The sequence below is a fragment of the Colletotrichum navitas genome (assembly GCF_030913465.1).
Source record: "Colletotrichum navitas strain CBS 125086 chromosome Unknown LY79scaffold_53, whole genome shotgun sequence".
In the NCBI taxonomy this organism is placed as follows: Eukaryota; Fungi; Ascomycota; class Sordariomycetes; order Glomerellales; family Glomerellaceae; genus Colletotrichum; species Colletotrichum navitas.
In genome coordinates, this window is record NW_026850599.1 from 146,261 (window position 1) to 159,467 (window position 13,207).

Here is a 13,207-nt window from a genome sequence, read left to right on the forward strand (position 1 = left end):
TAATCCCTGGCCTTGGCCTTGGCCAGGCTAGCTAGCCTCGGACATGGTTCCCAATACCTTATTTCCTGCCAGTGGCGTTAGCCCTGTAAGACACACGAGCCAGAGAGCCAAGGCGAGCTCGGTCTCATCCGTTCGTGATATCATCTGCCCCCCCCCCCCCCCCCCATCAGGGGTGGCCGTTGTACGGACGAATGTCTCTGGAATCTGCTACGGGTAACTTAGTGAGACGCCATGCAGCTCAGCGACGTTGGCGTCCGTCCAGTCAGAGAAGAGGAGAAGGACGGACGGAGAAAGACGGAGACAAGAGTGATTTGCGTGCGGGGGCAACTGGGCCAAGGACAGAACAGGGCCTGGCCTGGCAGCGAACTTGGCTGACATGTGCACACACAAGAAGCCACGTTCACCACGAACCACTGACAAAAGAGGGCAGCGGTGAGAGTGGACGCGTAGCAGACAGGGGAGGCAGTCGGCGAGTAGCAAGCAAGCGGGTGGGTGAGTGAGTGAGTGATTGATGGGCGGGAGCGAGAGGTTAAACAAACTAGTGACAGTGAGAGTGAGTGAGAGTGAGAGTGAATGAGAATGAGAGTGAATGAGAATGAGACAGAGACAGAGACTCGGGACGGGACAGTCCAACGTCTGAGACGCGCTCAAGCCCTGCCAGTTTAGCCCCAAGAAATCAGATTCAAAAGAAGGAAAAAGAAGAAGAAAACCCGGTTGTCATGACTGCTGATCTTTGAATGTTTGGGCGACTGCTTGACGGGAGTACGTATCGCGTCCGTTGCTTTGCTTTGCTTTGCATTCCCCGTTTTCCCAGCGGTTCCTCGTGCATCAAGCAAGCAAGCAAAGTAGAGCGGCGACCGATGATGTATGTGCGCGCGGGTCAGAGCTGTTTGGTTTGATCCCGTCTCTTTCTCTCTGTCTGTCTGTCCGTCTGTCCGTCTGTCCGTCTGTCCGTCTGTCCGTCTGTAGTGTTTCTGTGTCTCCTTCTCATCCGTTGCCCTCGGTCAAGTCGTCAACCGTCCTGTCTCGAGGGCATCTCCCGGCATCTCGGTGTCTCGCAAAGTGGAGGCGCGCTAAGAACCTCTCTCTGTCTCTCTGTCTCTGTATCTCTCCGTCTCTCTGTCTCTCTATCTCTGTCTCTCCATCTCTCTATCTCTCCCCCCAGTTTAGTCGGTTGGTTTTTTCCCTTCTTCATTTTGTTAATTTCAGACAAGTTTTGTTCTATTTCTATTTTGGTTTTCATGTTTTATGTTTTCCAACTTCGTAATTTCTTCATTCCATCTGCATCCCCATCCTGACTCAGGCTTCGTGGGTAATGGATGAATGCGTAAGGACAATGGAATCCGTCCAAAGGATCCCAGGTGACGATCCCGTGCGGATGCCCTCATGGTGCCGACGCCAAGAGGGAGGGGATTTGGTAGTCTCGCTAAGAACGGATCGACGAAACCCAAAAACCTTCTTGTCTGCCAAGGGGCCCAAGACTGCATGCAGCCCTCCTGGGTTTCCCTCTCCAACTCAATTCCATTGGACCCGACTCCTTTTGACTTTGGGAAGCATGCCTGTCGAGCCCGTCATGCATCACATCATGATCAACAGCAGCAGCAGCAGCACCGGGCCTGGCACACCAAAACAAACAAAACGCTCCCGGTACTTTATTTCGGCTCCGAGCACAAGAGAAAGACGGGGGGGGAGAGAGCATGGGCCAGTTCCACCCACAGCCCTCATGTGGCCAGAGCAGGAAACGTGGCCCAAAACGGATCGGCCGTCAATCGTGCACATGTCTCCAAGCACTCTGATCTCAGCCCTAACGGCGTCGAGGCCCTGCCTGTCTGACCCCAGCAAGACACCATGGGTGGTGCAACGGCGCCAGTTCGGGTACGTCGGACTCGATTCGGCGGCTTCGGCAGCGTCGGCGTCGTCGTCGTCATACACTCTCGAAAGCGGGCTGGGCATCGATGCAGAACCAAGGTCGGCCAAGAGAAAAGGAGAAACGGAGAAAAAGAGAAAGATAGAAAGAGAGGGAGAGAGACGCACACGCAGAGAGAGAGAGAGAGAGAGAGACAGAGACAGAAACAGAAACAGAACGCACATGGAAGCATTCGACATTCGTTCCTTGGCTAGCAATAGTCTCCAACCCCTCCCCCCCCCATCTCCACACCCCCTCTCCCCATCGTACGCACTCCCCATCCCCTGCCATCAAAGTTAGTTTTTTTGGGAGGGGTTGGAGGGGAGCAAGGAAAAAACACCGTCGAACGAGACCGATGAGGGAGGACGAGGCTGAGAGGAGAAAAAGGATAGGAGCAGAGTGTACTAACAACAACGAGAACAGCAGCAACAACAACAACAACACCTACAACGACAAAAAAAAAAAAAAAAACCAACTGGGCTTCATGTCAGCCCAGAATAAGCTTATCCTCGAGCGTTGGGGTCGCTGGAAAATCCCTTGCCCCTTGCGGGATATTATTATCGTGTCCCAGGAGCCTGTCGCCACCCACCAAGCCCCTCGTCCGATGCTGCACCGAAGGCTTGGCGTCTTCCCCCGAAGCTTCGGCGCATCTTCCCAGCCACCGTGTTGACCCCAGCCCAGCCCAGCCCGGTCCAGCCCAGCCCGGTCCAGCCCAGCCCAGGATGGGATCGGCGCCGGGGGCGGGGGCGGGGGCCGGGGTCAAGGGCGCTGCCGCGAAGCTTCTTACAGCCGTGTGCAGGGCCGTGGGGTGTCGCGTCGAGCGTATTCTTTTCTTGTGGGCGGTGCAGTACACTTACTTACACTTGGTATGCCGTGCTGTCTCGACCCGCCGTCGTCCCAATATCCCATTCGACGGTGCCGGGGGTTGCCACCAACCCGTCCCTTTCCGCGCATGGCTTGTCGTCCAACCAGCACCCAGCAGAGAGCACCACAGGGTGACGATGAGAATATTATACAGTGTCACCACCTCACGAAACCTTCGGGGGTGCCAGGGGCGGGGGACGCAGTGTGCGGGCGCTCGCGAAGCAAGGAGTGCCTCCTCCTCCTCCTCCTCCTCCTCCACCTCCTCCACCTCCTCCTCTTCCTCCCCTCCCTGCCCCCCTCCTCTCCCGCCAGTTCTTCCTCCCGGTCCTCCTCTTCTTCTCTGTGCTCCTCTTCCTCCTCCGCCTCGCCCGGGCAGCGTTCACAGAAGGGGTCCAGTTCTCGCCGTCCCTCTTACTTTCCTCCTCTCCCCCCCCCCTTTCTTTTTGACTTTCCTAGGTAGCCTGGCCAGGGGGGAGCGGACCAAAAGAGCACCGAAAACACAATTTGGCCTTGGTTAATAGTCCTCGACCAAACCCGTCGAGAAGCTGGGAAACTCTACTGTCGTGGCCGGTTTGGCCTTGAAAGACGGGCTTTTTCGAGTTACCAGACCTAAGGCAGTCAGAGAGCCCCCATTCCCGACTCAACTCGACATGGCAAATGATACAGCGAGACCCTGCATCTGGCCATATCCCATGTCTTTCTTTCTTTCTGCCTCGACGTCAATGCTTTTTGGACAAATACCCTCCCCTCCCCTACCCCCTTCCCTTCCCTTTCTCCCCACCAAGGTCAACTTACGGACTAGTTCCTGCAAACGTTTCGACTGAGAGACAAGCAGGGGGGAGGGAAGGGAAGAGGTGGGGAGAGGGGAAGGGAGAGGGGGAGGGAGAGGGGGAGGGGAGTAGATGATATGAGCACCTGGATACCTACACCTGGGTGCTTACTCGCCTACCCCACTACCGACCAGATACATGCATCACATACCTTGGGCAATGCAACTCTCGCGTGCACCTGCTGTGTACCTCGCGACGGCCGCCGCCCGGTGGCCCGGCAAGATGAGGAAAAGCGGGTCCCACGGACCGGAAGACGGGGATCCACTTTCCATTAGACGGCGGCGGAGGAATACGGGGCTTGCGGAATTCACCAAGGGGCCGCCACTCTCTGAGGCCCCCCTTTTTTCCTTTTCTTTTCTTCCTTTCCCATCATTGCATGTACTCCCTCATTCTCTCATCTTCTCATTCACTCGTCCGCCCGGTGATGCACGCAGACATTTCATCCGTGGCTGCTAACGCTGCCTTTGCATTTGAAACGTGTCAACGAACGGACGCACCATCAAGTCGAACCCCCTCCCATTCTCTTGCATGGCCGGAGATGATGCACAACTCCCCGCCCCAATCCTTGGTTGGTCCCTCCTCGCCCGTTGTCAGAAACATCAGACCGGGGAAGAAGGTGGGTATCATGGAGCATGAAGAAAGAAAAAAAGAAAAGAAAAAAAAAAAGGGCTGGTGGTACGTACACATGATATTTACTGCAACTCTCTCGACGGCAACACAAACCACTCAGCAACCACCCACTCACTACCTTTGGCCGACCGACGGCGACCTGGTTGAGTGCCGGCATCTCTTGTCGAACACCGTCGGCGTAGACCCTGCCAACCGCTGTCGCCGCAGATTGACTTCCCCCCACCCCTCGTCCCTGGTTCCCTCGCGACGCGAGCTCGGCCCCGAGTGTGAAGCCACACAAGCATGTCGACGTTTGACGTCTTGAACCCTGGGAACAAGGTGGAGAAACGGGGGGGGCGGATGGCCAATCCTGTCTCCCCGTCCACTTCGTCCACCTCGTCTCGTCCCAACTCTGGGGCGTTATTCACGTAGAAATAAATAAATCAATGAAAAAAGCAACGGAAACGAAAGAGAGATGGAGGAGAAAGAAAAAAGAAGAGGAAAAAAAAAAAAAGACAAGGGAGAAAACTTACGCACCAACATCCGTTCCCAATTTGGCCTCCTTCTGGATCGTTTCTGTCCAACACCATCCAGCCTTCATCCAGTATCGTCTCAGCTGCTCACACACACTCTCTCCCTCTCTCTCTCTCTCTCTCTCTCTCTCTCTTGACCACGACGTTGTTCAACCGGGCCGTGGACTGACTGGCTTGCCGGACCCATCTTCGCCGCCCGACGGAACAGTCCCCTTCGGATCCGCCAGCCATCCGAGGGTCAGAGCGCGCAGTCCGACCAAATGTAGATACACTCATACACACACACACACATTTGCTTGTCTGTTGTCCGTGACACCATCCATCCACGACAAGTCATGTTCTGCCCGAGCCCACATGCATCGCATCGCCATTGAATTGAACCACAAATGTTCTTCCCCTCCATGACGGACAGGTCCTGTGGTTGGAATCGTCCAGGTTCCTTACCATGCAATTGTTTGATTGACTCGTTCGCCATGCCTCATTTTCCCCATCCCATCTCTCACTCACCCGCTCACTCACTCGCTCGCTCACTCACTCACCCCCCACACTCAAAATCCATTCCCTCCCCCCCCCAATTGCATCGTCACCGACACCAAATGCCTCTCCGTCCTACGCCTTGAAGCCTCCCGCTAGTCGGTGGGCTCCAGGCTCTATCTCAACTTGGCGAACTTGGCACGGAGCGTCCAGGGCTGGGCTCTGCGGGGTAAGTAGAGCAGCTGCAGACGAGTCTGCGAGTCCATTCTATACGAAGATGGACAAAAGCTCGGTGGTGTATACACCAAGCAGCCTATTTTCAGAAAGCACCTCGATAATTGTTGGTTTGTGATGACTACGCCCATCTCTGGGGCTTTCTGGGCCCCGCGCATCTTTGAAGTTATCATCACCCGTTTTTCTTTATTTTGGTCTTGGCATCTACCGATGAACATCGAGTGAGTGAGCAATTTCACCGGGATTTCGGCAACCATTCTGATGTTCCCTCTCGCCTCTCGCCTGTCTGTCTGTCTGTCTGTCTGTCTCCCCCCCCTCTCTCTCTCTTTCTCCGCCAGCCCTAGTAACCCAGACGCACTGCCATTGTTCACAGCGTCAGACAACCATCTGTTCTGCCAAGGAGCCAAGGCGAGAGAGTGGCGTACTCTACCAGCCCCCATGGCGTTGGTCTACCCTACCTGTGGGCTTCTCATCTGCGGAACCCGGTTGACATCTTCAGACTACTGCAGCAGCCTGTACACACACACACACACGAATACCTTGATTCCAAGGCGCGAAACCGAGTCTTGGGGTGTTGTCGGACGGGCCAAAAAGTCATTTTCGGTCCGGTCCAACGACGAGGAGGACCGGACACGGCGGCTTCGAATCTCGTACCGGCCTATTTTCTTTCCTTCCTTTTTTTACTCAATCCTATAAGAATTTAAGATTTTTTAGCCTCGAATGGTCTTGGAGATCAAACCCTATCTAACCATGCAGAACTATCCTTAGTGGTTGAGCTTATGTCCAACACCCACCCGAGCGTCATGTCAGGAGAACCTAAACCCGTGGCGTGGCGCTCACTGCACTCACTACGCTGCCCGCTTGCTCGTGGACTTGAGCAGCGAGGAGGGACACCCGCGCGCCCTGCTCGACCCTTGCTACCTGAAGCCTTTTTTGGTGGTGTGGGAGGGAGGAGCACTCGACCGTCATTTGACGCCTTGTCTTTTTTGGGGATCCAGAAACGCCAAAGGTATCAACATCGTCCGTTATATTGCTGCCATCCCTTCATCCAGCCTTGCTGGGTTCAACCTCCTTTACGCTGGCCACAGCAGTTACGCACTGTTGGCGAAGAACTTTGTGATCTTTTGCGTCCCATCCCCCTGCTTGACGGGACTCTTGCTCCCGTTGCTCGTGGCGCTGATCTTACTTTGTCTCGTCTTCTGAGGCGAGGCCCTCGACGCCATCCTCTTTGGTGCCGGCTGCTGGTCCGCGTCCGTGACGTTGGGCGCTTCCCGCTTGATCCCTGCCTTGACCTGCCCATCTACGTCTTTGACCGCCTTGGCCATCACGCCTGGCAGCGGCTGATCATTACTGTCTTCTTTCCGCGATTGCTCCATTGCTATCGTCATCTCCACCTCGACCGTGGGCTCCTCCTCTGATTGTTTGGGCTTGCGCTTTGACGATGCGTTGTCAAAGAAATTGGCAATGTTGGACTTGTTCTCCTTACTCGCCACGGGTATGATGAAGGATGGAGAGTTGTTGCCGACCTTGCCAACCTCCTTGCTGACGGGATAGCAATCGAGCTCGCCGTCGAAAGGTTTCAAAAGACCCTGGAGCTCCTTGGACCACTCGTGCCGCTCGGGATCGAGCCAGATCTTGATCTCCTGGGAGCCGAGATTGAAAATGACGGGCATCCTGTCATGCAAAAACTTGAGTTGCTTGTTGGAGTCCGTAGTGATGATGGTGTAGGTGTACCGTTTGTCGTTGGAATCTAGTCAGAATTCAGCCACCGCCAAGCAAGGTTGAAAGGTAACTTTGGCCTCACCCTCATACTTGACGCAGTCCCAGAGCCCGGCAAAGCACATCATCTGGCCGTCCTTACGCCTGATGAAATGGGGGATCTTCTCCTTGCCGTTCTTGAGCCACTCATAGAACCCCTGGGCAACGACAACGCACCTTTTACCCGCTTTCATGGTCGACCACATACCGCCGGGTGTGGCGAGCGAGTCAGAGCGACAATTGATCGTCTTGGAAATCGTCGAATAGCCGGGATCGCGCTTCGTCCAGAACGGGATGAGGCCCCATTGCATCGATTGCATCCTGTACCTGACTCTGCCAGTCTCTCCGTGATGGTCCGATGTGGCTTCCGCGGTCGTTTCATCCCGCTCGTTGTTCTTGCCATCGTGGCTATGCCCCGCCCCACGGTCAGGGACGTCGGCGCGATACACGACGCCGTGATAGCCTGGCGCAAAGTTGTACGTCTGGCGAGGAGAGCCCTGCCCCTCGTCTTCTGGTGCATCATCGACAGGCATGTCGTCAGCCTCCAACATGCGCCTGATCTGCGATGGTCGCTGCGCCCCGATTGAATTAGTCTTGGTGTCGATTCGGCAAATCAAGGCTGTGATATGATGTGCGAGGGAGAGAGAGAGACTTCACCAAAGCCAGAGCATATCTTCCACACATGGCTGAGATACTGGCGTGTATCGACAAACCGTTCGGGATCGATCGATTGTTGCATCAATTCTCGATGACTGCCCCTATTACCGTGCTATCCAGCGATAAGATGGATGACTGAAAGGTGTTGGTTGTGCCGGCGGGTGTGGTTTGCCCTCATTTCGTCATCGAGACGCGGGGCAACGGACATCGAGGAAACTGGGGGGAATTGACCAACGCGCTTTGGACACGCCCGCACGTGACGTGCGGCTACCTTTTGGCCATCAGCGGGCTTCACAAAAACCAAACATTTCTCGCATAGTGTTGATGTATTCTTCCTCTCTTCGTCTCAATTGACCTTGCTTAGTTCAAAAGAAAAATGGAAATGAATTTATGCCAAAAAAAAAAAATTTGATATTTTGCGCAAATTACCTCCTTGTGGCATCATCCCTTACAAACTATACAGTCCTCGTGTCGTTGATGGACGCCAATGCCTCTGCGCGATAACTCCGTGTGTATCATCCCTCTTAGACGTTTCGTCTCGATTTCCGCTTCAGTGTCGTCTCGGCCGCCCACGCGTCTTCAAACGCCGGCTTGCGCTGGCCCACGTCTCCCTTCTCCAGGGCAAGCCGACGGACCACGTGGAACGCGCCGGTTCCAACCGTCATGGTCTGGCCCATGATGATACACTCGCTCACACCTTCGATCTGGTCCGTCTTCATGCCGGCCGCCGCCTCGAAGAGGTGGTCTGGCGTCTTCTCGAATGAAGCCAACTGCAGGACGCTGTCTCTCATCTTGGAGAGACCGAATCTCGTGATGCCCAGGACCTCGCCCTTGTACGTCATGACGTCCGCGAGTAGCTGCATGTGACGCGGGTCGATGTTCATGTCTCCCATAACTTCTCCGATTTCGTAAGCAATCGTGCTTCTTGCGGCCTCGATGCCCAGCACGTCTCGGCACTCCATGACGTTGTTCGTCTTTACTCTTCGTCCGTCGACGCCCTCCGTGTTCATGCACGAGAGCAGGCCGTATCCTTCGACCAGCACAGTGTGGGTTTCCTGCTCAGATGTTTGAATAATGGCGCGGGTGGCCAAGGGGTAGCCCGAGATGGCCACCGTCGGGATCGTCCGCCGAAGGTAGTTGGCCCGCACCAGAAGATCCCCAAGCTCGTCCACCGGCTTGGCCTTGACAGCACGCTTGGCGGCGGCCGACTCATCGAGGCGGACGCGGATTTCGATCCTTCCCGCGCCGATGTGCATGTCCGACCTCGAAACCTTCATCTTCTTGTGCTTGCAAATGGCCTCGGCGACATCCCCCAGAGTGATGCCGAGCTGCATGTCGGACAGAGCGTCCATGTCGACCTTTAGGACGACGTTGCCAGACTCCGCAAACCACTCGTCTTCGATGTAGCTCAAGATGTCCTCGACAAACGTCTTTTCAATGCGTGCCTTGACAATTCGAGCGGCCGTCATCTCTCTGTTCTGCACCAGCGGGCACGTGATGACGGGGGTGCTGATGACTTTGGAGGCGTTGATGATTTCCTTGATACGCGGCACACCCTGTGTGATACTCATACCGGCGACACCGGCAAAATGGAACGTCTTCAGCGTCATCTGGGTTCCCGGCTCACCAATCGATTGCGCACCGACGGCGCCAACGGCATGGCCAGGCTCGACGTGCGCCTTCTTGTACTTCTCCAAGCACAGTTTGATAAACAGCCTCAACGTCGTTTCCGACACCTTGGCTACCTTCTCCGCAAACGCCTTCTTGTGCCTCATCTCTTCCTGGTCCATATCAACGTCCATGCTGTCGGCGTTGGCCGTGAGACCCGTCAGTTCCATCAGACGGCGGAGCTTTTGGGCTCGGGCACCGACGTAGGACTCGAGGGACCGCAAAAAGTCTCTCGCGCCTTCGTGCTCGTCGGTGTACCTTTCCTCTTCGTTGTCGTAATCGAGCGTCAGGTCACCCAAGAGAGACTTTCGCGGGTAGCGTGCCCGTTCCCGGGAGAGCATACTGTCACAGTACCGGACGATTTCGTCGGGAAGCAAAGCCGGTTCCTCGTTATTCCAAGTCAGATTCTCGGCGTGGGAAAATGTTCGGTCAAAGTTTACAGGCTTCGCCGAAGCTTCCATGTCGACTGGGTCCAGCTTGTCGGCACCAAATTGGAACTGCACAATGCCGCCGCCAGAGGTTCGTACAGTGTCGTCGTACTGGGTCGAGAGATCTTCCAAAGACTTCATCAGTCTGCGAGACATGTATCCGGTCTCTGCCGTCTTGACGGCGGTATCGACCAGGCCTTCACGTCCGGACATGGCGTGGAAGATGAATTCGGTGGGCAAGAGACCCGAGTAGAAGCTGTTCTCGACGAAACCCTTCGACGGCGGCTGTGGGGCGTTCTTGTGGAAATGAGGAAGTGTTCTGTCCTGGAAACCATCGGCGACACGCTTGCCACCAATAATCTGCTGCCCGACTAGAGCGACCATCTGCGCCACGTTGATGTTCGAACCCTTGGATCCGCACTTGGCCATGACCAGCGGCGCGTTGTTCTTGCTGAGCGTTTCGATGCAGTGAGCACCGGCTTGCGTTCTGACCTTGCTCAAAAGACCAGAAATGGAGTTCTCGAGGGTCTGCTCCATTGAACAACCCGTGGCCTTTTCAAGCTTGTTCTTCTTGTACTTGTCGATCAGCACGTCGACCTCGAGGCTCGCAGTCTTGACGAGTGTGCTCTTCTTCTCCAGCAGCCTCTCCGTGGGGAAAACGTCGCCGATACCGATGGAGAAACCGCGGTTGGTCAGGTGCCGAGCACACAGCTTCGCAAGCCGGTTCATCGTGGCGACGGCCGCGTCTGGGCCAAAGTCTCTCAGGATGACGTAGAAGACCGAGTCCTTCTTTCCGTCACCGACAGTCGACTTGTCCATCACACCACACATGACCTCCGAGTTGCGAATGACCAGCCATGCGTCCTCGGGGTCCATATCGGGGCATTGTCCGGCCCTGGCCTTGTATTCTCTGCACTTGGCATCCAGGTTGATCTTGACCGGGCTCTCCTTGTTGGGTCGCATCATCATGTTGAAGACTTGCTTGCCAGTCCACAGAGCCTTGGGCTTCAAGACAGCGGGAGGAGGCAGGTCAAGGTGGACCTTGCCGTCCATCATGTGCATGCAAATGTAGGTGAACGTCTTGCGGTCGAAGAAGTTGTCTTTGCTGCTCAGCAGATAGGCGGCAGTGATGAAATCCTGTGTGGCAGCAATGACGGGTTCTCCGTTCTTGGGTGTCGCCAGGTTGTGTTTGACGCCCATGAGGTTAATGGCCTCTGCGCGGGCTTCTTCCGTCTGCGGCACGTGAAGATTCATCTCGTCCCCGTCGAAATCTGCGTTGTAGGGACCACATACACACTCGTTTAGGCGGAATGTCCTCCAAGGCCGCACCTTGACCAAGTGGCTCATGATACTGAGCTTGTGGAGAGATGGCTGACGGTTGAAGAGGACGATGTCGTTGTCTTCCAGGTGACGTTCGACAACGTCACCAATCTTGAGATCTTGGGCGACTTGGTTCCTGTTGCCGAACTTCAACGAGATCTTGTAGCCTCCGTCGTCCTTCTTGATGACCTGTTGCGCACCCGGCCAGATGCTGGGCCCGTTTCGAACGCACTCCTTCAACTTTGCAATGTTGTAGTCAGACACCCGCTCCGGGTACGTCAGGTTCTTGGCGACAAGCTGCGGAACGGCGACCTGGTCAATGCCAAGGTTGGGATCGGGCGAAATGACGGTACGTCCGGAGAAATCAACACGCTTTCCAGACAAGTTGCCGCGGAATCGGCCTTGCTTTCCCTTCAGCCGTTGACAGAAACCTCGCACAGCCTTGCCGAAACCCGGCTGCTGCAGACCTGGCACGTCGCTGTTGACGTACATGGCGACCTGGAGTTGGAGGTACTCCCACTGCTCCATGATGGTCTGGACGGGCGAGCCCTTCTGTAGCGCCGAGCGGATCATGCCGCTGACCCAGACGATGTCGGCAAGTTTCGTCGTGATATCGTCCTCGTTGCTGGCGTTGTCCTGGGCGACTGAGGGTCGGATGCATACGGGGGGCGCAGGCAGGAACTGCCAGATGAACATCTCGGGACGACCCTCGGCGGGATCCAGGCCGAGAAGTTCGCAGTCGCTGGGACTGATCATCTTGAAAAGATTGAGGACCCTCAGGGGGTTCATGTCCTCCATGGCCTTGCGCAAATGTTTGTCGAGCTCGGCATTGTTCTTCCTCGCCTCGCTGAAGGACTCGTCGAACTTGATCTTGCTCTCGGGAGGCACCTTCTTGGCCGAGGTGGACTTGTTGTATGTGACGAATTTGTCGTGGGCCAGCTTGAGAACGCCGACCTTTCTAATTTGGCCTTGGACAGAACCGCAATACATGCAGTTTTTGACCTTCCTACACTGCTCGTTGATGCGTTTGCAGATCTGCGACCGCCGTAGGTTGTCCAAAAGCGGCCGTCGGAGTTCCTTCAAGAAGGCCCGTCTCTCGGACTCTGTGAGGAGGACTTTGCCGCAGTCCTGTCTCGTGTTAGTCGTGCTCAAAACCGACGAGCACCGGGATTCTCACCTTGCAGATATCCTGCAATATCATCATGACGAAGCGCAAGTAGCCGATGTGAAAGGCAGGCAGAGGAAGCCTGACATGGCCGAAATGGCCTGTGCAGTTCTGGAGAGACTCCTGGCAGGTTGCGCATTTGCCCGTCTTGCTCGAAGTACCCTGTGACCAGACGTGTTAGAGAGGATGGGGGGGTAGGCGGGAAGGGATCGCTTACGAGACGAGGATCGAGGGGGCCATGCTGGTAGGGTGCTCTGTTCTTCTCAATGTCGTAGAGGAGGCGATCGGAAACTTCAAGGACGGCTTGGTTCGCGATATCTTGGTTGGACCTGACAAGGAGCAGAGGGATCAGCATGGGTGCAAACCGCAGGGCGCATGCAAGGCGGGCGGGACTGACTGGATGCCAAACTTGATGCCCTTGAACCGCTTAGGCAGCTTGTCGACAAGCTGGGACTTGACGGGAGTCACGGTGGTTGTGGTGGCCATTGCGAATGTGGTCGGGGATGCAAATGCACTCGTCGAGGAGCCACTGAGTGGTAGGGATACGAGGAACTTGCGGTCGTGATCGTGGCCGTAGTTATCGTGGTAGTGGCGGTGATGGTGGCGGCGTTGTCGGCAGGTGAGTCAAGGCCTCGGTCGGAGGGGTCAAAGTCTACCGGCTGAAATGGATGTGGATGGATTTGCGCATTCGTGGCTGGGTCATGATCGTAGGCGGCCAACAATTAGGAAGAGGATCGGATAGGAGGATATCGAGTCTGAAC

The 13,207-nt window shown here is 55.8% G+C and overlaps 5 protein-coding genes across 5 annotated transcripts; 2 read left to right on the forward strand and 3 right to left on the reverse strand.

The window, feature by feature from the left end:
* Nucleotides 1-941: 941 nt before the first annotated feature.
* LY79DRAFT_560972 (uncharacterized protein) lies at nucleotides 942-2,097 on the reverse strand. Its single transcript, XM_060558380.1, has 2 exons — nucleotides 1,595-2,097; nucleotides 942-1,559 (listed from the first exon to the last, which is right to left on the reverse strand). The coding sequence occupies exons 1-2, from the start codon at nucleotides 2,089-2,091 to the stop codon at nucleotides 1,427-1,429; spliced, it is 630 nt and encodes a 209-aa protein (XP_060411650.1). The 5' UTR covers nucleotides 2,092-2,097; the 3' UTR covers nucleotides 942-1,426.
* A 320-nt stretch (nucleotides 2,098-2,417) lies between these two features.
* On the forward strand, nucleotides 2,418-3,632 carry LY79DRAFT_298938 (uncharacterized protein). Its single transcript, XM_060552273.1, has one exon. It carries the CDS (start codon nucleotides 2,629-2,631, stop codon nucleotides 3,286-3,288), a length of 660 nt encoding a protein of 219 aa, XP_060411651.1. The 5' UTR covers nucleotides 2,418-2,628; the 3' UTR covers nucleotides 3,289-3,632.
* Nucleotides 3,633-4,682, forward strand: LY79DRAFT_298939 (uncharacterized protein). Its single transcript, XM_060552274.1, has one exon. The coding sequence runs from the start codon at nucleotides 3,977-3,979 to the stop codon at nucleotides 4,532-4,534; it is 558 nt and encodes a 185-aa protein (XP_060411652.1). The 5' UTR covers nucleotides 3,633-3,976; the 3' UTR covers nucleotides 4,535-4,682.
* A 1,859-nt stretch (nucleotides 4,683-6,541) lies between these two features.
* LY79DRAFT_520428 (uncharacterized protein) lies at nucleotides 6,542-7,759 on the reverse strand (the record flags this gene model as incomplete). The annotated part of the gene is made up of 2 exons (XM_060555237.1): nucleotides 6,542-7,200; nucleotides 7,255-7,759. The coding sequence occupies 2 exons, from the start codon at nucleotides 7,757-7,759 to the stop codon at nucleotides 6,542-6,544; spliced, it is 1,164 nt and encodes a 387-aa protein (XP_060411653.1).
* Nucleotides 7,760-8,389: 630 nt separating this feature from the next.
* Nucleotides 8,390-12,932, reverse strand: LY79DRAFT_520450 (RNA polymerase Rpb1; the record flags this gene model as incomplete). The annotated part of the gene is made up of 4 exons (XM_060555239.1): nucleotides 8,390-12,409; nucleotides 12,459-12,608; nucleotides 12,664-12,775; nucleotides 12,844-12,932. 4 exons carry the CDS (start codon nucleotides 12,930-12,932, stop codon nucleotides 8,390-8,392), a joined length of 4,371 nt encoding a protein of 1,456 aa, XP_060411654.1.
* Between the last annotated feature and the right edge of the window lie 275 nt (nucleotides 12,933-13,207).

Coding starts and splice junctions, on each gene's coding strand:
- LY79DRAFT_298938 (XM_060552273.1), top strand. CDS start 2,629: ATGGGATCGGCGCCGGGGGCGGGGGCGGGGGCCGGGGTCAAGGGCGCT.
- LY79DRAFT_560972 (XM_060558380.1), bottom strand. CDS start 2,091: ATGTGCGTTCTGTTTCTGTTTCTGTCTCTGTCTCTCTCTCTCTCTCTC. Junction 1,560..1,594: donor CCGGTGCTGCTGCTGCTGCT/GTTGATCATGAT, acceptor CGGGCTCGACAG/GCATGCTTCCCAAAGTCAAA.
- LY79DRAFT_298939 (XM_060552274.1), top strand. CDS start 3,977: ATGTACTCCCTCATTCTCTCATCTTCTCATTCACTCGTCCGCCCGGTG.